We start from the raw sequence: 26284 nt of genomic DNA on the forward strand, positions 1-26284 counted from the left end.
TCTTCCTCGCTGCTCTAAATGTCATAGATTTATAATCACGTTTCCACAGGCTGGTCCTGTCATTGCAGGTCGCTCTGGGGGGTGGGGGGGGGTAGTGTAGTAGTGGAGGAAGGGGATGGTGGTGGTGGTGGTGATGATGATGGTGGTGATGATGTCAGAGATTTCATATTTCTGCTTGGAGAGGCCTCTCGCTAAAGGTCAAGAACGAGCACGGATTGACTCGGTTTGGAGAGCTGTGCTGTGTTGCGAAAACTTTGCAATTATCTGGAGTGTTTTTGAAGAGAAGCATAAGAATTACAGAACACACACACACACACACACACACACACACACTGATATAAGTCTTCATCCCTCAGCATGCTTTAATGCACATATAGCAAATATGCATACTTCCTCAACTGTACATATTATATCATCATTTACACCATATGGACAAAAGTATTGGGACACCTGCTCATTCATTGTTTCTTCTGAAATCAAGGGCATTAAAAGGTGCTTATCTTGCTTTTGTTGGAGTAACTGTCTCTGCTGTCTAGAGAAGAAGGTTTTCTACTAGATTTTGGATTATATTAGCATTGCTGTGAGGATTTGATTGCATTTAGTGACAAGACTAGTGAAATCATGATGTTGGATGATGATCACCACCCCACCTTATCATTCTCAGCGTATCCAGAAATTATGAAGTGGAGCATTAACCATCATTCCAGAGAACACAATTATTTCCCTGCTCCACAGCTCATCTCTCTAATAAGTTGGTTTTGGTGTTTTTTCAGTGTAATGATGGCCTGCTATCCCTATGGCATCAATTCACTCCTTTTTCACACTTAGAATCAACTCCAGACCTGTCTTCTTAGTTTTTATAAGAACTGATGATGGCCCAGGCCAATGAAGTCTATGTCTAAATACTTTTGAGCTTGTAAAAATGGAGGAACCGTGTAAATACGGCTGTAATTTCTAAACGGTTTATATAATATTGTTATATTGATTGTTGAATTAAGGCTGAAAGTCGGCACTTCTTGTAAATAAATACTTACAGGCCTGTCTGTCGATGTTTCTAATAAAAGGGCTGGTAAATATACAGTGTTTTCATCAGCCGCCTACGGTTTCTTTCTTTCCACCTGAGTGAGACTGAGAATCTGTAAAGCTGCAAGATTGCACCTATATGGTGTACGTATATAATTATGATACAGTGTATGCTGACAGGTGCACCATAAGGAGTACACCTCGGGCTTGGCAAAGAGAAAAAGACTCTGAGAGAGTTCTGAGAGAGAGAGGGAGAGAGAGAGAGCATGATAAGACTGTAGATAATACCAAGAAGAAAGCTCTTCTGGGTGCCCTTTTCTTCAGTACGTCACCTGCCATTATCATTCCTGTAATCTCATGTCTCAGGCCAACATCATAATTATCATCTGGCGGGAAAATTAACACTGATGATTGGAGCGGGCGAGTGCGCTCAGTGCCGCGAGGTTGATGAAGACGTAGAGCAGTTTCCATGAATGTCGAGGCGATGGGTGGGGGGGTTGGGGTGGGGGTGGGGGGATAAGGTCATTGCACAGAAGATGTTGCAGGAATGACAAAAACACGTAGATGAGAGCCTATAATCAAAGCTGCTTTGTTACTGACACCCAACCCCCGCCATTTCTTCTGATGACTGCTTTTCAGTGTCACGTCTATGTCATTGTGTGTGTGTCTGTGTGTAAGTGTGGGTGTGCCACATGATAGATGTGTCATCTCTGGTTTAGGCGCTGCAACGTGATGACAGTTTTGCAGCTCGGCAGAGCTAGACAGAGCACACCGGTTACCCCTCCGTTCCAACAGTGCTGAAGATCCACGGTCAGAAATCAATATCTCAGTTTAGTGTTTATTTCAGAAGATCAAACTCTCTGTATTTTTGGGAATGAGGCCTACAGCGCACCTTACACCGAACTCCTGAACTCGGAGCTCCAGCTTTTTCCGCTTTTTGTGTGAAGCTCTCTGGAGGAGTTTTAGGTCAATACACCTTTATTGAACCTTTTTTTTTTTTAGAATTCTGAAGTAATCACGGGGCCCAAGCATCGTACGCTGCACTTCCAGAGCTTTAGCTTGAGCTTCTGAGTGGAGATGCTCTTTGCTGAAGTGCTGGGGGGATTACTTCCCAGCTAACATGTCCATGTCGGACCTCTACAGGTAGCCCAACTGGGAACTACATTGGCCCCACATATGGATGTCCACCAGGGTCAGTGATGGGACCCAGAGAGGTTAAACATTGGTCCCGTCTGGGATGTACACTGCATACGAGGCCTAGATGAGAACCATGTGAGATTAAGGTGGGCTGTGATGACGAGACCCATTTGATTTCCAATAAAAACGTATGTACAAACCTTCTCAGAGCCCACACCCACATGGAACCCATCTAGCCCATGTTCCACCTGTGTGAGCTCCAGATGAGCATGTTGGCTGGGTTAATGGGTATTTTGTGGATTTTTCAAATGTTGGCATAATAATTCACAATGATTAAATGGTTGGAAAAAGTCATTATAGAGAAACGGACGGACTCTGTGGAGGTCACAGTGGTGGTGAGAAGAACCAGGGGTCATGATATCTACAACCCAACTAATTTTACTATAAATTTAGTAATGTTTACAGTAAAATAACAGTAAAATGTAAAAAATATGTTTTCTTTGAGGACGATTTTACTTTGTGTCACCTTGCATGTATCTCTTTACCTTGAAATAATGACATTTTAAACCAGAGCTTTTTTCTATCTAACTATTGTAAACTATTGTCTAAGGCATCAGGAACTATTAATAATAAAAAAAAAAAAACTATATATATATATATATATATATAACAATAATATGTGTATTAAGTAGCTCTGTGAATTGTCAGAGGCATTAAAGCCAGTGGCTGTCTAGTTTCTATCACTACCAATTTTCTGACTTGGTACATTTCTCCAGAATGGTAGAATACCTCATATTAAACCACTCTGACTTCTGGATGGCTGGATGATCATCTAACTATATATATATATATATATATATATATATATATAAATGAATGGATTTTCCCTTTAAATGTGAGCTCTGTTTGTTTGAGTGGTGGAAGGGTGTCGATTCCTTCTGACCCAGTTTTGTGTGGATCAGAATCAAAGACAGAGTTTGCTTGTGTTTACCAGTCAGCCAGTGTGTGCTATGCGTAATTCCCACTGTTCAATGAAGGAGCGCTTTGTCAAGTACATATGAGCTTCTTTAAGAGGGCTACCTAATGTTTTTTCAGTGTAAAACTATTTATTTTATTGACGAAATGTCAATGAACATCGCCAGCCTTGAGGTCACTGTATTGAATATGAAAAGAAATCAATATCTGGAGTACAGTGTGTTTGTCTCAGGAGATCACTCAGGTCAAACCCTGCTGGTGCTGGAGGCACGAGGCCTAAACTGCACCACACATTGAACTGCTGATCCAACAGCTTTAGCTTAAGAGCCTGGAGAGTAAAGCTCTCCATTGGATTTTAGAGGAATTCAGAGGTGTGATCTGAGCCCGAGTCTGATCACAAGTCTGATCAAATTAAAGTATTTGATATATGGTTGGTGTGGCGCAGCAGTTTACCCAACACCACAACCTGCCAGTGAGCAGGTTACTTTTTTTTTTATGGCATTTAGCTGACGCTCTTATCCAGAGCGACTTACAAGGTTACTCATATTACAGAGGAGGGCCAATGTAGTGTTAGGAGTCTTGACCAAGAACTTATTGGTGTAGCGCAGCATAGTCACCCCGACTGGGAATCGAACCCCAGTCTCCCACATGGTGTGGTAGCTCAGTGGCAGGTAGTGGTGTTATCTGTTGCGCCACACCTACTACACCATGTGGGAGACTGGGGTTCGATTCCTGGTCTGGGTGACTGTGCTGTGCTACACCAATACGAGCCCTTGGGCAAGACTCCTAACGCTACACTGGCCCGACTCTGTAATACGAGTAAGCTTGTAAGTCGCTCTGGATAAGAGCTTCAGCTAAACGCTGTAAATGTAAATATATGGATTTAAATTGTGTTTGGGTAATTTTGTATATATATGCTACATTTTAATATTATATTTTTATGTTTGTCTTTTAAGTTGACAAACTGCAGTGTCTCATAAATGTATAATATAAATATCCTTAAAAACACATCATACATGTGTGTGTCAGTTTAATGCTATCTTTCTGCAGGGTAATTAAGCTATTAATTGTATTGAGAGAAGTCTATAAATGTGGTCTATTAAGATCAATGAATCAATCAGTCAACCTTTATTTAAACTGCAAATTAAAATAGAATTAAATGTTTGATCCCTGAAATAAACCTGTTGTCTGTAAATGAATCTGATTCTGATGATCATGTGTTAATAAGTTTTTCTTTTTTCTTCTTCCAGGAATCTTCTAGATAAAGACACATTCTCCAAATCAGACCCAAGTGAGTACCACTTTACCTTGGTTTTTACTTTGAATTGGCCACTTTATTAGAAACACCTACCTTCCAGTTCCACACACTGACCGTCGTTGGCTTGCTCACTGGGGGTCTTTGATCCTTCATGTCCTACGTTATTTCTTCTTTCTTCTCTTTCTCTGTCTTTTATTAATTACTAATTTTGTAAAGCTGCTTTGTGACGACAACAGTTGTAAAAAGCTATACAAATAAATCTGACTTGACTGGCCATTTTATTAGAAACACCTAGTTTCCAGTTCCACACACTGGCCACTTTATTAGAAATGCCTACCTTCCAGTTCCCATCACTGGCCACTTTATTAGAAACATCTACCTTTCGATTACACTCACTGGCCATTTTATTAGAAACACTTAGCTTCCGTTTCCACTAACTGGCCACTTTATTAGAAACACCTACCTTGCAGTTCCACACACTGGCCACTTTATTAGAAACGCCTACCCTCCGGTTCCACTCACTGGTCATTTTATTAGAAACACCTACCCTCCAGTTCCACTCACTGGTCATTTTATTAGAAACACCTACCCTCCAGTTCCACTCACTGGCCCCTTTGTTAGAAACACCTAATTTCCGGTTCCACTTACTGGCCACTTTATTAGAAACACCTACCTTCCAGTTCCTCTTACTGGCCACTTTATTAGAAACACCTACCTTCCAGTTCCTCTCACTGGCCACTTTATTAAAAACACCTAGTTTCCAGTTCCACTCAGTGGCCACTTTATTAGAAACACCTACCTTGCAGTTCCACTCACTGGCCATTTTATTAGAAACACCTAGCTAGCAGTTCCCATCACTGGCCACTTTATAATAAACACCTACCTTTCAGTTCCACTCACTGGCCACTTTATAAGAAACACCTACCTTCCGATTCCACTCACTGGCCATTTTATTAGAAACACCTTCCTTCCAGTTCCACTCACTGGCCATTTTATTAGAAACACCTACCTTCCAGTTCCACTCACAGGCCATTTTATTAGAAACACCTACATTGCAGTTCCACTTACTGGCCACTTTATTAGAAACACCTAGTTTCCAGTTCCACTCACTGGCCATTTTATTAGAAACACCTAGCTTCCGGTTCCACTAACTGGCCACTTTATTAGAAACACCTACCTTGCAGTTTCACTCACTGGCCATTTTATTAGAAACACCTACCTTCTGATTCCACTCACTGGCCATTTTATTAGAAACACATACCTTCTGGCTAATGGCCTCGTCCAACGCCGCTACAGTGGTGTTAGCACATCAGCTAACGACAGTGCTGGACGAGACTGATAGCCAACTGTCGTAATTATGTTGGACAATGCTGTTGGCCGACGTGCTAACACTGCGGTAGTTGGACGAGACCGGTGTGTTTTGGACGTTAACATGCCGATTTGTCCAAGATCACTATTGTTAAAGAAAGCAACCTCATGCCGCATAATAACCCTTAGCTAGTGTGACCAGCAGGGGGTGCATGTTGGTGGCGGGTTTATGTGGTTGCGCATGCCACCGGGGATGGAGCGCAGGTGTTCCCCTTAGGAGGTGCCAGCCGTGTCTCCTCTGTTTCTTGGCCGTCTCTCCTTAATAATGTCGTTGAGCAAATAGCTAACAAGCGCTACATACACTTACTAGACTCCTCTACATCTCAGCTCCCCCCTTCCGCCCCCTGTTGCTGATTGGCGGGAATAGTGTTGTGTGGCTCGACCCGAGACACTTTCTTCATCTCCCATATACAGAGCCAGGCCTACGAGTACGAATACCGGACTAGCGCACCGCGAGGAAGCATTCGCTAAGCTTTGCAGAAAGTGTACTGGAGTAAAATCATATACAGCTCCTTTAATCATGCAGTGAGGGGAGGCCATGCTGGTGTTTCAGTGAAGTTATTAGAGAGCTAAAATCACACGCATTCGTGGGCAGAAATGGTCATTTTCTAACTGTCCTGCCTTTTTTTTCACTCCCTAAAAAAATCAATAGCAGCGTTCAAATTAGAGAGCACTCTTCACACGCCGGCAGAGCCGCTCCACACACACTGTTTGAAGCTAAATGAAGCTTCCCTAAACTATGAGGAACTTTACATCAGAGAGGCTCTTTGAAGACGGAGGAGATGGGTGGGGGTGGGGGGTGGTGTGGGCTGGCTGCGAGGAACAGTCTGTCAGTGTCTTTTATTACACAGCTCACACACACTTAAGAAGTGCAAAGATATAGAGAGCGGAGAGAAGTAGGATTGTTAATGAGAGAGAGAGAGACATAGAGAGAGAGAGAGGGAGAGAGAGAGAGAGTGTGCTATGAAGCATGGGAATGTGTGTGAGAGTGTATAGCTGTTTGTAGTGTAGTTACACAGTCTGTGTGTCGTTACTTGTGTGAGTGTATGTGTGTGTGTGTGTGTGTTTGTGTGTTTGAGACCAATTACACTGATGTGTCCTAAAGCTTAGGCAAGAGAGCGAGCAAGAGAGAGAAAGTGGGCGGGGAGGAAAAGAGAGATGCTATGAATATTTAGAGAGAGATAGTAGACTATAAATAATGTATAGAGAGAGGAGAGAGAGATACACTATGTGAATGTATATATATAGAGAGAGACACTATGTGAATGTATGGAGAGAGAGAAGGAGAGAGACACTATGTGAATGTATGGAGAGAGAGAAGGAGAGAGACACTATGTGAATGTATAGAGAGAGAGACACTGTGTGAATGTATATATATATAGAGAGAGAGAGAGACACATGTGAATGTATGCAGAGAGAGAGAAAAGAAGAGAGAGACACTATGTGAATGTATGGAGAGAGAGAGAGAAGGAGAGAGAGACACTATGTGAATGTATGGAGAAAGAGAAGGAGAGAGACACTATGTGAATAAATAGAGAGAGAGAGAAAAAAGGAGAGAGAGACTATGTGAATGTATAGAGAGGGAGAAGCAGAGAGAGACACTATGTGAATGTGTAGAGAGAGAGAAAGAGAAAGAGAGAGAGACACTATGTGAATGTATAGAGAGGGAGAAGCAGAGAGAGACACTATGTGAATGTGTAGAGAGAGAGAAAGAAAAAGAGAGAGAGACACTATGTGAATGTATAGAGAGAGAGAGAAAAGGAGAGAGAGACACTATGTGACTGTATGGAGAGAGAGAGAGAAAAGGAGAGAGACACTGTGTGAATAAATAGAGAGAGAAAAGGAGAGAGAGACACTGTGAATGTATAGAGAGAGAGAATGAGAGAGAGAGACACTATGTGAATGTATGGAGAGAGAGAAGGAGAGAGAGACACTATGTGAATAAATAGAGAAAAATAGAGAGAGAGACACTATGTGAATGTATGGAGAGAGAGAAGGAGAGAGAGACACTATGTGAATAAATAGAGAGAGAGAAGCAGAGAGAGACACTATGTGAATGTATAGAGAGAGAGAATGAGAGAGAGAGACACTATGTGAATAAATAGAGAGAGAAAAGGAGAGAGAGAGACACTATGTGAATGTATATAGAGAGAGAATAAGAGAGAGACACTATGTGAATGTTTAGAGAGAGAAGGAGAGAGACACAATGTGAATCGACTGTATAGAGAGAGAGACACTATGTGAATGTATAGAGAGAGAGAGGGTAGAGAGACACTATGAGAATGTTTAGAGAGAGACACACTATGAGAATGTTTAGAAAGAGAGGGAGAGAGACACTGTGATTGTTTAGAGAAAGAGAAGGAGACAGAGAGACACTATGTGAATGTATATAGAGAGAGAAGGAGAGAGAGACACTATGTGAATGTATATAGAGAGAGAAGGAGAGAGAGACACTATGTAAATGTATAGAGAGAGAGACACTATGTGAATGTATAGAGAGAGAGAGAAAGAGAGAGAGACACTACGTGAATGTATATAGAGAGAGAAGGAGAGAGAGATACTATGTGAATGTATGGAGAGAGAGGAGAGAGTGACACTATGTGATTGTTTAAAGAGAGAGAAGGAGAGAGAGACACTATGTGAATGTATGGAGAGAGAGAAGGAGAGAGAGATACTATGTGAATGTATGGAGAGAGAGGAGAGAGTGACACTATGTGATTGTTTAGAGAGAGAGAAGGAAAACCATTTAAATGTTAGATTTAAGCGAGAGGGAGACTGTGTGTCTGTGTGTGTATGTCTGTGTGTTTGTGTGTGTGTCTGTGTGTGTGTGTGTGTGTGTGTGTGTGTGTGTGTGTGTGTGTGTGTGTGAGAGAGAGAGAGAGAATGTGATGTTGGTCTCTGTAGGTTTCTCTCTCTGCTGTGTGTTTTCACTGACAGTGACAGAGAGTCATTGAGCTGCAGCTGCTTCTGTTCTCTCTCTCTCTCTCTCCACACTGCTGCTGCTGCTTCTGGTGGATGAACTGCATTTGAAGTCGACCATCAACACACTGCTGATGTGTCTCACACTAGTACTAGTATTCACACACACACACACACAGACACACACACACACAGAGAGCTGTGTACAGAGCATATGTTAATCCTGTTTATTTTCTCTCTCCACAGTGTGTGTCCTGTACACCCAAGGAGTTGAGACCAAGCAGTGGAGAGAGGTAAACACACACACACACACACACACACACACACACACACACACACACACCACTCATATTCCCACATGTTAACATCCATATAATACACAGATATGCACACACTTGTGGGGGGGCTGTCTAAGGAAAAAAAGTAACTCTGTGCCAATTAAAATACTCGAATACCAAATAGAGGACACACTGGAGACGAGGCTGATGTGTGGTTCACTCTAAGACTGTAGGGCTTAGCTGAGCTGGGCTAATGTCTAGCCTATGCTAAGCTAGAGTAGCTAGGTGGGCTAGTTGGCCAGGTGCTGGTTAAACTGCCTTAATTATTAAGCTGTTTTTTTTGTAGTGAGCAGAGCTCGTCCTTACAGCAGCTGGTGAGCACCAGGCATGGCATGAAGCCTCGTAAACTGCTGTCTAAGAGGCCAGACGTGTTGGAGTCAAAGAATCCAAAAGAGTCGACTCCAGTGGAGTTGGCCAGTTGGCTAGGTGGTGGTTATCAGCCTATTGCAATGTCTCAGCCTCCTCTAAAATCAAACCCTGACCACTTCACTGCCACACACACACACACACCTACTTCCAGTAAACTATATATAATTTATAGAGAGAAGAGAGAGAGACTATGTATATATATAGAGAGAGACTATGTAAATGTATAGAGAGAGACCATGTAAATGTATAGAGAGGGAGAAGGAGCGAGAGACCCTATGTGAATGTATAGAGAGGGAGAAGGAGCGAGAGACCCTATGTGAATGTATAGAGAGAGAGAGACTATGTGAATGTATAGAGAGAGAGAAGGAGAGAGAGACACTATGTGAATGTATATAGAGAGAGAAGCAGAGAGAGACACTATGTGAATGTATATAGAGAGAGAAGGAGAGAGAGACACTATGTGAATGTATAGAGAGAGAGAAGGAGAGAGAGACGCTATGTGAATGTATAGAGAGAGAGAAGCAGAGAGAGACACTATGTGAATGTATGGAGAGAGAGAGACTATGTGAATGTATAGAGAGAGAGAAGGAGAGAGAGACACTATGTGAATGTATATAGAGAGAGAAGCAGAGAGAGACACTATGTGAATGTATATAGAGAGAGAAGGAGAGAGAGACGCTATGTGAATGTATAGAGAGAGAGAAGCAGAGAGAGACACTATGTGAATGTATAGAGAGAGAGAAGGAGAGAGAGACACTATGTGAATGTATAGAGAGAGAGAAGCAGAGAGAGACACTATGTGAATGTATAGAGAGAGAGGAGAGAGAGACACTATGTGAATGTATGGAGAGAGAGGAGAGAGACACTATGTGAATGTATGGAAAGAGAGAAGGAGAGAGACACTATGTGAATGTATATATATAGAGAGAGACACTATGTGAATGTATGGAGAGAGAGAAGGAGAGAGACACTATGTGAATGTATGGAAAGAGAGAAGGAGAGAGAGACTATGTGAATGTATCGAGAGAGAGAGGAGAGAGAGACACAATAAGAATATTTAGAGAGAAAGGGAGAGAGACACTATCAAACCCTAACCACATCACTGCCACACACACACACACACACACACACACATACACACACACATCGAGCACAAAAGAACAAGCTGAACTGTTTTTTTTACATTTTGATGGAAAAGTTTTTACACACACACACACACACACACACACACACACACCTACTTTCAATCTGAAACTTCTCTTTTATGAGCTGAAGTGTTGCCTAGGCTTGAGCTCAGCCAGTTTTAGCCTGAGTGAGTGACCTGAGTGAAAGCCATTCTAGCTGCATGTGGTCGAGCGTCCTGTTCTAGCACTGCTGTTCTCACCCGTCAAAGCCCCCCGAGCACTTCCCCGCTAACAAGCAACACACTTACACCGCTTCGACCTCGGCTCTCTTGTCTGCCTGTAATGTACAGGATGAAAAGTGATGCTGCGTCGCTGGAGGCGTGAGTCAGGCAGTCTTCTTTGCAGTTGGAAGAGATAGCTGTTAGTCAGGGTGGTGCATTCGCATTCGTGGCATTGAGCTGATGCTCTTAGCCAGAACAGTGTACAGTTAGGAGTCTTGCCTAATGACCTAATGGTGGACTATTAGCTATGGTAACCAGTTCCAGTGGTGTTCAGTAGAAAACACACATAGCTGTGCCAAATGTGAACACACTCTCACAGCTTGTCTATAGTCCCTGTAGAGAAGTATTGTCAATAGAATAGGTCTCTCTGGAGCAGATAAATAAACATGAACCTATTGGCACCATGCCTCCTAATGCCAGGCGTGGGCTAGAGGGGGATAAAGTCAGACCCCCCAGCATTGAGCTGAACTGGAACTGCAGTGTTCTCTGGAATTGCTTTTGGGATGAGTTGGGTAGTTGGGGATGAGGCAGGATAGTGATCCTCATCTAACATCCTGGCCTCACTAATGCTCCTGTTGCTGAATGCAATCAAATCCTCACAGCTATGCTGATCCCCAAAATCTAGTAGAAAGCCTTCTTTCCTGGACAGTAGAGACAGTCACTCCAACAAAAGCAGGATAAGCTTTTTCATTTCAGAAAACAAAGCAATGAATGAGCAGGTGTCCCAATACTTTTGTCCATATAGTCCACTAGGGAGTCATTTGAGATTTAGCCAATCACTCTGTGGGCTTGTTGGATTTGGAGGCTACTTTCTCCAACTGGTTAGCTTCTTCGTCTTCTCCCTTATAACCAGTAAAGTCAGCAGGACAGCACCCCCAGAGGCCCCAGCGATAAAGGGCTGTTGTCCATTCACTGTGGTCCATTCAGTTTCCGCTGACCACCATTTTTCAGGACTTTTGAATGACAGATGTTGCGAGTTGTTTAAAAATAGCTGTGGAATGATACAGTAAGTACAGGCAGCCGCATTAGCCGAAGTTTTGTCCAGATCTAACATGACAGAAGCTTGTGTTCAGGCTTTCATTCCCTCAATAAGCCGTAGGCTGTGCAGCGAGACAGAGAGAGAGACAGAGAGAGAGACAGACAGACAGAGAGAGAGAGAGAGAGAGAGAGAGGGAGAGACAGAGAGAGAGGGAGGGAGAGAGAGAGAGGGAGGGAGAAAGAGAGGCGGAGGCAGGCTCCTTCACCTGCAACACACTTGCTTGCTTATGTGTGTGTGTGTGTGTGTGTGTGTGTGGGCGATGACAGCTTGCCACCGCAATAAACGCGGCCGTGCTTCGCCTCTTAGCTGTCTATTTTTATTAGCCAGCTGCCGTCATTCAATGTGAATTAGAGGAGAGGTGTGCCATTAAGGAAGTGGAGCGATCAGAGTGGAAAATCGTTGCCCTAATGGGCTGGTTTGTCATCATTTGTTTAGCGCTGTTTGTTGTTTATGTATGACACAGGCTATAGAGCCAGTGTACCACGTTTTCGAGAGATTGGCCTGAACATTCATAAAAGCCATTAAGTGACACACTGTTCAAACACGCTAAAAGCAGCTCCTGAGTGGCACAGCTGTCTAAGCGATGGCCTTATCGCTCAAAAATCGCTCGAAAAAAAGTTTGATGCCTGGTGATGCCACAGTCATCCGTGGTCAGGGATTCTAAGCAAGGGCTTTGGGCCTCGCTCTCTCTCTCTCTCTCTCTCTCTGAGTCTGAACAATAGAATTCACCCAGCTAACATGCTGGGAACCAGACAGTTTTGTCCTCGGGTTCCACGTTGGCCCCACTTATGGGTGCCCACCAGGGTCAGTCAGGAAGGCGTTGCACATGGGCACCATCTGGGTTGCACCCTGCATACGGGACCCATGTGAGATAAAGGTGAGCTGTAACGATGAGGCCCATTTGCAAAGCCCAGCTGGGTTCCAGTAAAAACACATGTACAAACTCAATCAGAGCCCATGCCCACCTGGAACCCACCTGGAACCCACCTGGAACCCAGCTAGAACCCACTTAGCCCACATTCCACCCATGTGAGCCCCACATGAGCATGGTTTGGCTGGGTGACGTCGATTAGGGCATTAGGGGGAAGCAGGTTAGATGAACTAGTGGAATTATCTAAAGGAGTGGGGGTAGGTGATTTGCTTACAATTTGCTAACTCAACTGATTGGTTCTTTGGCCAACCTGACGTCAGATGGGCACAATTTAGTCCCGCCCACTTAAATCCAGCAGAAGAAAAGAGTGCGTTCAGAGTAAATCCATCACAAGATAGTACAGATAGTAGTAGATAGTAGTTAGAAGAGAACCATGAAAATGAGTAGACAGGGGCTTTAGGTGAGACCAGCTAGTGTCTGATCGCAAATCTCAAATAATGACAGTTTTATTTCAGATTCGGAGCATTTTGACGAAACTTTGACGAGAGTCTATTAATCTTCTACAGAGGACCTCTCAACATAAACTGTTACACTGCTGGGATAGAGCTGCTCCTTCATCTCGGCTGTTGCAATTCCAATACCAGAGACAGCTGTAGCTGGTGGAGAGGGTTCATATCAACTGATAAACTTTATTATTATTTATTTATTTAGCTATTATATAAGAGGAGTCTGAACTTTCAAGCTTCATCCTACTTCAGCATCTGCTTACTGACTGAGTTAACAATATATATATGTAAAAAATATATATATGTACACACACATAAGATTCCTAGAAGATTCCTAGAAGATTCCTTAGAGTTAACAATGGTTCTGTCCTTAACTAAGTATAATGAACAGAATGTCTGTGGTAATAGAACACACACACACACACACACACACACACAGGTATATATATCACAGATGCAGCAGATAGAGATAAGATAAAAAAAGAAGATTCCTAGAGAACCTAAACGAAGTAGAGCCGTATTTAGCTCCAGCCAAATGTCTCCATAACGTCAAGGTCTGGGGACATTGTAGTAAGACCTAAAAACATGGCCAAACACTCTCTCTCTCTCCCTCCCTCTCTCTCTCTCTCCCTCTCTCTCTCTCCCTCTCTCTCTCTCTCTCTCTCTCTCTCTCTCTCTCTCTCTCACTCACTATCGCTCTCTCTCTCACACACAGGCCTACACAAACTCACATGCTCCCGAAATAGCAGAAGGTGATTAGTGCTAGTTCCATGCACTGTCACTGTGCAGTGTGGCCCTCGCTGACTGTAAATATGCAGATGTGCTGTTGTTCCCAGCAGATGTGACAGGCATGACCTTCTCCTTCCTGCTCCTGAGCGTCCTACGTTTCCATTCCTAAAGATGCTGGATGGTGGGACAGTTTTATTGTAGAGTTTCCCATGCAATCCAGCCCGGTGTCAACGCAATCCCCAAGCAAGAGACGGCGCATTCTGTCAGAACAGTGTGGAAAGCTGTAAAGTTTGGACAGCTCTATGTTCTAGCTATCCCAGGCGGTTCAGCTTCTTTCAACTGTCACGTCAGTGAGCAGAAATATGGCTGCCGCCGGTAGTTTAACCTCTGCTCCACAAGACGAGGGAGAAAAATACATTGGGGAGGAACTTTTGAGAAGAACTTTTAACTTGAACTGCATGTTTCATAAGAAAACGTACAAGCAGTCCTTAGCCCGGCACGACTATCCTGCATAGCAACTGTTGCTAGGTGGGGTGATCTTTAGAGAATCATATGGCTAAAAGACCTACCATAGCAATACTCCTGAAGCACCAGAGTTCTCACAATATCCTGCAAACCCAATGGCTTACAGCTTAATGTTTCCGGGGGCATGCGCACTTACAGTAAAAATTACCGCAAAATTACCGTAATTACCCTATTAGTGCGTAGTGTGTATTCTCTGTGCGATTGCGTGTGCTATACCATGATTCCTGTACCGTGATGGTTTGGTGAGGATACCTGTACCATTACACTAACACAGTGTTATTGCTATTATTTGTATGACAGCTTAACATTAGAACGCTAACTGCTAATTCTCTTACGTTAGCTAAGAAAGAGAGCCTATGCTAGCTGATTAGCATTGAGTTGAGTGATGGGAGATGGAAAGAGGGAAGGCACAGAGGCAAGGCCAATTATTCTTTCGTGAATAAGTCATGGCATCACCACAGGTCAAACTCCCACATGTCCCATTGATAAGACCAGCGCTTAGACAGTTGTGCCACCTGGTAGCTCCCAGATTTCCATATTTTGAAGTGTTTTCCATTTTTTTGATGCTTTGATTTCAGATTCTTTTCTAAAATTGTACAACAAATATAAATTTGAGAATTTCTTGATGGTGTTTTCATTCATATTTCAGAATTTTCCCAGAAATAGTGTAAAATCTTTCATTTTTTCTTCTTCTTTTTTACTTGTCAGAACTTTAAAACTTTAAAATGTTCTGTTGTTTATTTTATGTAAATGCAATAAATTCCAAATGATTAAAATGTGATCTCAGATGTTTTGACTTATTTGAAGCACAGAAATATATTTAATGGCAAGATAAATGGTAATTGATCAATTGGAAACATGATATTAGTAGTTATTATTATTGGCCCCGCCCACTGGTGCATGGTAATGTCATGAAAATCAGAAAAGTGGCTAAACGGCTTTACATTACAATGAAAGATTACTGTATAATAAGAGTTATTAAAATTTCATCCTTTTTAAATAATATGATATGATGACTCGTGCCTAATATGACTGGGCAGAACTATAACAAGGCCAAACTCAGCTCTGATTTCACAATGACTGACAACTCAATCTGAATTAGTATTAATTATCAATTTGTTATTTCGCCCCCTCTCACGATCACAGATGGTATTTATAGCCGAAGATTCCAAATGAGCGACTCGGTGGCGGTCTCAAAAAGACAGTTCTGTGATGTGGGCCGGTTTGTTGGAGCAGAAACACTGCTTCCAGCCCACGCTGCCTCAGTGACAGTATGTGTGCGGCTGTGTGGGCTTCGTCACCCAGACAGATGACCACTTCATGTCGTTGTGTGGACTGTGTTTATGTGTGTGTCTGTGTGCGTGTGCAGGCGCTTATTGGACACCTAGAGGGAGAGTTGCTTTGGCTTGGCTCTCTGGCCTGGGGCTTGTTTGTGCAGTGAAACCTGGGACGAGGAGTTTCACATCCGATTCTCATCAGATCGGCCCACGGTGGGTGGGTTCCTAATGAACTCCTAATTTACTGACTTCCCTTTGTCTCCCTGCGCCGCATCGCAGACCACCTCGCATGTTTAAGAGCCACTAGTCCAGTGAGCTGCTGTGAATTAGAACTGCCTTCCAATTGGGAGGTGTCTCCATCCTGGAACCTTCACTTTTTTACACGATTTTACATTTTTAATGATTTTATTGTTTAATTATTGTAGTTTTTTAAACTCGTCTGGAGGTTTTTGAGATATGTCCAGGTTGTTTGATTGTCTGACTGTGTGATTTGGGCTTGCATACAGCCTTTTTGACAGGACATACTGTTTTAGTGTGGTGACAGATTTGTATGGATTTTTTTTTCTAAAGAAATGATGACACCCAGCCAACCACCCCGGGTACCACTGCAGCCGCTTGCCATTGAGCTAGCAACCATCTTGGATACTATAACAACCACCTTTCAACACCATAGCAGCCACCAGGGATACCATAGCAGCTGCCATCCACCACCTGGCAATACACCCTAGCGACCACTAAGCCACTCCACAGCAACCACCTAGTGACACTATTGCATCCATGTAGCATCTACCTAGCACCCTTGTACCAGCTACTTAACAACACCATAACAACCACCTGGGATGCCATAGCAGCTGGAATCCACTACCTAGCAATACACCCTAACAACCACTAAGCCATTCCATAGCAATCACCTGGTCACACCATTGTACCCCTGTAGCAACTACTAAGCAACACCATAACAACCACTTGGGATACCATAGCAGGTGCCATCCACCACCTAGCAATACACCCAGGCAACCAATTAGCCACTCCATAGCAACCACCTAGTGACACTATTGCACCCATGTAGCAACTACCTAGTGCCCATGTAGCAACTACTAAGCAACACCATAACAACCACTTGGGATACCATAGCAGGTGCCATCCACCACCTAGCAATACACCCAGGCAACCAATTAGCCACTCCATAGCAACTACTCAGCAACACTGTAACAACTACCTGAGATACCACAGCAACACAGCTAGCCATTACAGCAGCCACCTAACAACAGTATAATAACCACCTAGCAACACACCTAGCCATTACAGCAGCCACCTAACAACACCATAATAACCACCTAGCAGAACCCCAATCTAACCACCTAGCAACACACCTAGCCGTTACAGCAGCCACCTAACAACACCATAATAGGCACCTAGCAACACCAAAGAAACCACATAGCAGCCCCATAGCAAGCACCTGGTATACCATAGCAACCACCTACAGTTTATTGTTAGTATAAGAAGGTACATATAGTATAAAATGCTGCTCGTTCTCTCATTGGTTGAGGGTGTTGGGATATGGTGAGTATCCATCCCCAAAACCACACCTCCCCATGGACAGCCACTCTTCTATGATATGGGTCCTTTAACACATTCAGAAAACTGTCTCTGCATGTGCCATTAAAAGTGAAGCGCAAGTTAGCGCATGTGTCCAACTTTAGCTTCTCATTCAGCTTTAATTACATGAGTAATTACATGACGTGATAACCAGCCTGCACCCATAATTACAGAATAATTAAGGGTGTCTTAAGACAGAGTGGGTTTTAGCACATGCTCTGAGAGAAAACACAGTGTTCTGCCTGGCATGGTGTTTATCACAGCAGCACTGTTTATTTTCTAATTAGCTTTTGTTTATTAGCGAGCTAAGAGTCTATTCCGATTAATACTGAAAGATGAATTACAGCAGGAAAACATGTGCGTTATAGGCAGTGGAACGTTGTGTCAAGGGGAAGAAAGAAATTCTCCAGCATGATCTCAAACCATCAGCTGGATGGATAGAACTTGAACACAGTTGGGTGTTGTAACAGGACAATGACCCCAAACCCAAATCAAAGCAGGCTAACATCAAGTGATCAAATATCTAACAGACTACCAGCAGCATATGCCCAAGGTACAACTTGCTAAGGGACATCAGGTGAGCTGTATGTATACTTTTAATTTCAGAAGCCCATTAAAACAAAACATTTGCAGCTAGTCAAAGTTACAGTATATGGTCAAAAGTATTGGGACACCTACTCAAATCAAGGATATTAAAAAAGAGTTTTTTCAGCTTTTGCAGGGGTAGCAGACTCTACTGTCCAGGGAAGAAATATTTAGTGTTCTGCTAAATTTTGGAGGAACATTGCTGTGAGGATTTGATTGCAATTCAGCGACAAGATGTTGAATGATCACCACCCCACCTCATCATCCCCAACTCATCCTAAATCCCTAATATTGGATGGAGCAGCATAAATCATTCCAGAGAACACAGTTCTTCCACTGCTCCACAGCTCAATGCTGGGGGGGCTTCATACCCCTCTACTAGCCCACGCCTGACATTATTAGACAGCATGTTGTCAATAGGTTCATGATATTTATCTACTCCAGAGAATAGTCCTATTCTATTGGCAGTACTTCTCTACAAGGACTAGAAAAGCAATGTGCAATAAAGTAGCTGAATGCATTCTATAGAAAGGGTGTCCACAAATATTTGGACTGGGTTTTAATTGATTCTGCAGAGGCCTCTGGCGCGATTGCTTGTTTACTCTTTTTTAAAGTGTTTTGTGAAAGCAGGATGTGTGGCCTTTTCATTTATTTACACGTACAGATCTGTTTCTCTCACTAAATAATTCATGGTGAACACAAATTGCAGCACAAACAGGCCGACTCTAACTACGCTTCGGCTAAGGCCGGGAGTGAGCTGTTGTCTCCCAGGCTCGGCCCATTAGCCTGATAACAAGCGTCGGATTTAAGCACTTTTGAGTGAATTATGTGCTAAGAGTGGAGGAGTGGAGCGTTCCAATTTTTCTGTCCGGTTTGGCCGAGGTGAATGCGCGGGGTTCTGGTGGAATTCAGGGCAGCACTGGGCGAAAGAGCTCCTAATTAAGCAGGCGTAATTGTCACCAATCTCCTGCGCTCTCAAGCTTAGAGGAGTGGGCCTGTGGCTGTAATTAGGCCTGGTAAGCAGGAGCAGCAGCAGCCCCACCACCTCCTTCTTCGTTCTCTCTCTGTCTCTGTGTTTCTCAATCGTTCTCTTTGGCACAATACAACACCTCAGGTGCACCTCAGCAGATCGAGCCAGCAGCTTTAGATGTATAGGCTGGGGGGGTAGAGATCACACAGCCTCATTCTTGTTGAAAATAGCAGCGATCACCACTTTAATACCTACCTCTTTGCTCCCCAGCTTCTGACCATTGTATTTCCTCCCTCTCTCCCCCTTTTTCAATTACTCTTGATGTCCCTCTTTCTCCATTCCTCTCCATTCCCCGCTACCTCTTCCCTCCTCCTCCTCCTCCAACATCACTACCTCTCCTCTCTCAATTCTTTTCTCCAGTTTGGAAGAACGGAGGTGATTGACAACACGCTAAATCCGGATTTTGTCCGGAAGTTCATCCTCGATTACTTCTTTGAGGAGAAGCAGAACCTTCGCTTTGACTTGTGAGTAGCTCCATGATGATCTTCTTGGACAGCTTTTCGGATGTTTAGACTCCAGAATAGGAGTTTTTGTGAATTTCAGAGGCAGGTTCAATAGAAATCAATGGAAAATGCTGGATCAGACTTCAGGCGCATTTGGGATGCGATCCTGGACAAACCTAGCCAGAAATCGCACACACACGCTCACGCTCCGATGTCATGCTAATATCTGTATGATTCTTCATATGGAGTGTTGGAGTGGTCTGTAGTGGACAGCCTACTTTTAGGGTATTCCCACACTTGCCCCGAATACACCCAGGGCCGATTCCTGGCTCATTTAGGGGAGGGGCTCATTATCACTGGTTTTCTTTTCGATTCCATTCGAACCGTGGATCAATATCCCAATTTCAAAAGTCAGTTTTTTTGTAAAATAATCAGGCCTAGCAGTGGCAGTGGTGGCTCAGCGGTTAGAGCGCCAGGCTGTCGATAACCGGGTTGTGGGTTCGATTCCCAAGCTTGGCCACTCGTTGGGCCCTTGAGCAAGGCCCTTTACCCTCTTTGCTCCCTGGGTGGTGGAGTTGGCTGCCCTCCGCTCTGGGTGTGTGTGTGTACTCACTGCCCCTAGTTCACTAGTGTGTGTGTGTGTGTGTTCACTACCACAGATGGGTTAAATGCAGAGGACACATTTCGCTGTTCAGTGTACACTGTACAGTGACAAATACTTGCACCTTTACCTAGGCTAGGATCACTTTACTAATTTTCCTTATTTTCCTCGGGTGAAGAACAGCGCTTTCTGGAGGCATGGCTCCAGTCACCATACAGGAAAACCTCATATGAGGAGGTTTTGAGCCATGCGGGCAATACGTTGAAGCAGTCACATGACAAAATGAACCAATTTTAATGAATCAACTACACCTGCAGCAGATCGCACCAGAGTCCGCTAGACTTTCACACTTGACCAAACGACCGAACTCTCAAAGCAAGCAGACCTGGATGAAGCTCTAGTGTGAAAACGCCCATAATTGCTTGTCTTTAAGCCTTACCAGGCAGATGCACCACATACATAATGAACAAATGGCCAGAATGTGCATAGTCTGAACTGGTTAATTAAAACTTCCTCTTGAATTTGTCTGATTTTGGTGGCTGTGTGGATCCACAGGCTTGTTAGCTCAGTCAATATTGAGAGACCATGAACTACAGATTAGGCAAAGTCAAGGAGAGCAGGGAGGAGAACAGAGAGCTTCACCACCAAGTGCAGGCATTTGTCCTTTTAGAAGCTGGTGCTGAGTTAAGATTCCCCACAAAATCCATATATTTCAAACTGAGTTAAAGTATAAAGTGTGTTTTCTATGAAGCGGAGCTCTGTGACTGTCGACAGACGCATCATTTTTCATGTATGCAGCCACACATGTCTCCTTAATAGAAACTGTCCATCAAAATAATATTGCAACCCCATAATAATGCATCTTTTGATGCCTATGTAATTCAACAACAAGTCATTTGTAAAGCATAAATGCAGACAGGGAACTTAAGGAGCTTATAGTTTTATGCAGGCAATATTTCCCTATGGGTTTCTCAGCATTTACTCAAGAACAGGACTTGTGCATGTTCATACATATCATAACACATATCAGAAATGGCAGCTTTACATACAGGAGAGGAAAAACCTTATTAACTTACAATGGAAGTCAATATAAACATGTTTAATTTCAAGTCAATTTGGAGCATTTCTATTGGTCCATTCTTCATGAAATTCCGATACAATGCAAAGAACAACTGCCAGACTCTCGTTAAGTCAAAACGTGGAAAAATCGCCAAGACTTTAGCGTGATAGCAGCGATACGTTACGTTCTAGGGACTTAAAGTCTCCTAGAAAATTGATATATGGTGTCGTTAAGCTGGCCTTTGCGTTATAAGCTCCATTACTTGAAAATGATGCTTTATAACAGTGTTTTAAATGTTCATCTCTTTGGTTTAAAGCAACATTATGTAGCACTTTACTTTAAAATTGCAGCTTGAAAAACATTGTGATGCTCCACTGACCACCTCAGTCCACATGCTTCTTTTACTTTCAGTGCGGGCCCTGAATCTCTCAGCTTGCCCAGAAATGCACATGTAAAGCGTGTCCCCTAAGGAGTCCAGGAGCTAAAAAAAAACCTGTTGCGTATTTTTTGCATAAGGCTGTTTTAAAGGCCCTTAAGTTAATACAATACAAACATCTGAATACCTAGAATACTTTGAGCATGACTGATAGCATTAGCTGGTCATTATTATTCACGTATTCAGTAGGTATGCATGTGTTATGACGTTCTTATGCATGTAGCAGTCAAATAAAGGCATTAACTATCAAAACGTACTATTATTTAAGCAAGTGTTATAAATACTTTGGGAATAAATAACATCCACATCTGACACCTGTTTTACCAAATCTCTGTTGGTGTGAATGGACTGATCATTCAGTTGTATATTCTGAGACTGGACCAGAAGGTAATGGATTTACTGATGACCTCATTTCTTCCTCAATTTCAGATACGATGTTGACTCAAAGAGTCCAGATCTCTCAAAACATGTGAGTACTGTCTATGTAACCTGTCACAAACATCCACATCCACATGCAAACCAGTCTCAGTACCGAGTATCCAAATATATCGTTGAATGTAATGGATTTAGAGGATCCTGCACTTCCCGAAATACAGTTTGTGTTACATTCAATCCTACAGTCTGCTATAGAGTATATACCTGACTTAACTCCACTTTCAGCTGTAAATATTAATGACTTGAATGCACTGCCTCCTGAACTGCCCTCATGTAATATGCATATAGACGGTGTGTTCATGGCGCTTTTTGAATCCACACTGACTACTGCAGTATCTAGGCCACTCTGTTAGTTCCAGGACCAACCGGGCTTATTTTAGCACGGTGTCGGCAGAACATTTGCTTAGAGACCAAAGCCACTTGCTTGGAGACCAACGTGGACGCAAAAAGCACGAACCGTTCATGACATTCATCACGTATTAGCGTAGCATGAGCAAGCATATATGAGCATATATTTGGGTACTTGCTGATTTGCATGTCATTCTGCTGTCAACATTGTTTGTCGGCCATTGGTAGTCGTCATCCAGTCTTCACCAATAGGATACCTGACCCCTCCGTCTTGATTTCAACATCCTTGGTTGTACAATAACGGAATCCTTGGGCCTTTTTATGGCCACCATCTTGTTTGTGTCTTATCCTTTCTGTTACATGCTGTGCTCTGTTGTTAACATGGCTGCCCGCCCTACCTCCTGGAAGCCCTCAGAATGCAACGTACGTCTAAAGCCTTTCAATCTATTACCGTAGCTAGCGATGAGAGCTGTAGGGACTGGGGAACACGACAAGCTTCATGCTCTAAATCTCATCCGTATTACCCTCCTTCCCTTCCCACTTTCCCCTTTCTTTCTTTTTCTCTCTGTATTTGGCTCCTCCCTTTCACCTGATTGTCCAGGATTTCCTCGGGCAAATGTTCTGCACTCTGGGTGAGATCGTGGGTTCACCAGCAAGTCGACTGGACAAGCCTCTTGGGTGAGTAGGACAATTTCTGACAGTGACCTCACTGCTGAAAGTAGTAGTAGTGGTGTGTATTGACCGGTACACTCGCCTCTGAGGATGCAGTAAGACCACTGGCAAGACCACTGAATCAAAAAGGGTGAAAAAAATGGAATTCTGGCAAAAGTTGAATTTCGTGACCCATTATCACCCTGTTATTCAAGTATAATATAGCAGTTTGCTACATAAAGTTTGGTTTAAACATATCAGATAAAATAGAGAAGATCTGGACTGATAAAACCAGATGAGGAAGCCTGATAATAACGTTCATTAGGGAGTCATCATGTTAGGGGAGATCACTAGATTGCCTCATTAGAAGGTCTTACTCGTAAATCACCTTGTAGCTGAGACTCTTTATGAGTTCTTTAGGAAAGCCAGTTGGTCTATATAGAACCATACCAACCCAAAGATACATTTGGATGCTTAAATAGGTCCTGGCCTGGAGAAATAGATCTTTGGATGGGTGGAAACCCTTCTGTAGAAGAGTCATATATATATATATATATATATATAAATATAAATACAGCAGTTTGCTACATAAAGCTATAAAATAAAATAAAATTAATTAAAATATTGAAAAATAAAATATTCAAATATTTCCGTATTTTTGGAATTTAGATTGGATTACTTTGATGGAAAGCTTTATCTACCATTTTGTACCAGATTGATGGAATTGAGGCAATCACAATGGTTCCCAGACTAGTCTTCAGGGATCGCCAGGGAAGGTCTAGATTTATTCTCCAGCCCAACATGCAACACATTGATACAGAGCAAAAAAAGAAAAGCAACTGTCTGGAGGTCCATGAGAACTTTTACCCGCAGAACCACCAGCAAGTTGAAAATGCGTCCCTCTGTTGTTCCTGGTCTCCTTATTATTGTAGCTGATAGAGAAGATCTGGACTGATAAAACCTGATGAGGAAGCTTAATACTGACATCTGCCTGATAATAACGGTCATTAGGGAATCATCATGTTAGGGGAGATCACTAGATTGCCTCATTAGAAGGTCTTACTCGTAAATCACCTTGTAGCCGAGACTCTTTAGGAGTTCTTTAGGAAAGCCAGTTGGTCTATATACAACCATACCAACCCAAAGATACATTTGGATGCTTGAATGAGTCCTGGCCTGGAGAAATGGATCTTTGGATGGGTGGAAAAGATTCAAGATTCAAGAGTTTGTTGTCATATGCAGAGCAGAAACAAGCAATTAAACTGTACAATGAAATTCTTACCTTGCAGCTTCTCCATTTATCGACATAATCTTATGAATAGAAAATTTTTCTAAAAATAGAAAAACATATAATATATGATTTATATATATAAATATATATATATATATACTAAAGTACACTAAAGTCAAGTCAAGTGGCTTTTATTGTCATTTCAGCTCTGTACAAGTACACAGTGAAATAAAATTACGTTTTTTATCAGAACAAAAACAGTACAGTACAATACAGACCTCACTGCTAAAAGTGCTTAGCACCACTAGAGTAGTGGTGTGTATTGACCGGTACTCTCGCCACTAAGGATGGTGGTAAGACCACTGGCAAGGCCACTGAATCAAAAAAAGTAAAAAAATTATTAAAAATCATGAACCATTACCACCCTGTTATAGTACAGACAAAAACAATACAGTATAGTCAACAACAATACAGTACAGTAAAAGTAAAGCTTTTAAAGTAAAAGAGAAACACTAAGTAAAAAAAAAGTAAAGTAGAGTAAAAGTAAAGAAGAATAAAGTAAAGTTAAACAGTTCTTTACAGAGCCTTTTAAAAATGGCTCAGTATAGCAGCACTATATACTGTTATATAATTCCACTATTCTTACAAGTCCAAGAACCCATTTTCAGCACTACGCAGAAGCCTTTTTGCTCAGATCGTGGCATATTAGTGCCTGGCAGAGGCCTTTGGGTATTATTTGCTTTCATTTCTGCATTTTCTATGCTATTTTGAGGGATTACCTCCGGAAATGTAAAGTACATGGCAAATCTATGTGGTTTGCCAGAGGGTATTGGGATCAGAGAAGCGGAATGACCAGAGGCTTTCAGGATAAATGACGATGTCTGAAACACGAACGGACGCCGCAACACCGAACGCACTGCTATTGTTTTTGTTGGTGAAACAACACACTCACACCTTGACCACTTTCATCGTAATAATGGCAGCATAAATTGGTCTGAGCTTTGCAGTCACACGGCTCAGATAAGGGCATCCAGTTGCTACAGCTAAGCACACACAGGAGGACTGTAGGTGCTCACGGCTTATTGGTTTCGCTCTGGGCAGTTCAGCGGGTTAGACTTGGACAATTCCGAAGCGTGACTTCTGAAAGATGCTGCGTGTTTTACTGCAGTAGAACAAATGGACTGGCTTTTCCAGTGTTAATAGAGTTAGAGATGGCGCTTTCTGTGTTAGTTAGGATTGGGATCAGGCCAATATTAGCAGTTAATGCGTGATTGGATTCAATATATAAAATGAATGAATCCGATCTAATGCTGTAACAGATCTACACTCTGAAACGTAGCCTGATATAGCGATGTGTGTCGTTTTCCTGTGGGCCAGTATGGCTCTTCAGTGGTTTGAGCATGATAGTCTACTTCTAGATGCTTGTCTAAAGTAAAGCGCCTCCATTCAGACTCAACTAATGGATACTTATGTGACCATCGACTTTTACTGGTCTGAGATTTCTTTTTCCAAATACATCTCCTTACAAACCAGACCAGTATCAGTCAATTTATGCATGTGCACTATATGGACAAAAGTATTGGGACGCCTGCTCATTCGTTGTTACTTGAAATCTGAAATCAAGGCTCTTCAAAATAGATTCTCTTGCTTTTGTTGGAGTAACCTTCTCTACTGTCCAAAGAGCATTGCTGTGAGGATGCTATGAGGAGCTCTAGTGAGGTCAGGATGTTGGATCACTACCAATCCTCAACTCATCCCAAAAGTATTGGATGGCACACCATCATTGGATTGGATGGAGCATTGAGCTGTGGAGCAGTGGAACTGTGTTCTCTGGAAAGATGGTTGGTGCTCCATCCAATACCTTTGGATGGGATGAGGTGGGGTGATCATCCAACATCCTGACCTCACTAACACTTTTGTCGCTAAATGCAATCAAATCCTTACAGCAATGCTCCCCAAAAATCTTGCAGAGCGAACAGTAGAGACAGTTACTCCAACAAAAACAGGATCAATTCTTTTTTAATGCCCTTGATTTAAAAAAAAAACAATGAATGAGTATGTGTCCCAATACTTTTGCCCATAAATTGTAACTCTCCAAAAGTAAATCACACTAATTTTAAGGCTTA

General features: G+C 42.6%; 1 protein-coding gene across 1 annotated transcript in view; it reads left to right on the forward strand.

Moving 5' to 3' along the window:
- The window catches only part of cpne5b (copine Vb), a 185869-nt gene that overhangs the window by 37621 nt on the left and 121964 nt on the right, over nucleotides 1-26284 (forward strand). The window contains exons 2-6 of the mRNA XM_072665400.1: nucleotides 4386-4426; nucleotides 8927-8973; nucleotides 19314-19417; nucleotides 21923-21962; nucleotides 22878-22954. Coding sequence (XP_072521501.1) covers nucleotides 4386-4426; nucleotides 8927-8973; nucleotides 19314-19417; nucleotides 21923-21962; nucleotides 22878-22954 — 309 coding nt within the window. The remainder of the gene's footprint in view (nucleotides 1-4385; nucleotides 4427-8926; nucleotides 8974-19313; nucleotides 19418-21922; nucleotides 21963-22877; nucleotides 22955-26284) is intronic.

The sequence above is a fragment of the Salminus brasiliensis genome, chromosome 21 (genome assembly GCF_030463535.1).
Source record: "Salminus brasiliensis chromosome 21, fSalBra1.hap2, whole genome shotgun sequence".
Lineage (NCBI taxonomy): Eukaryota > Metazoa > Chordata > Actinopteri > Characiformes > Bryconidae > Salminus > Salminus brasiliensis.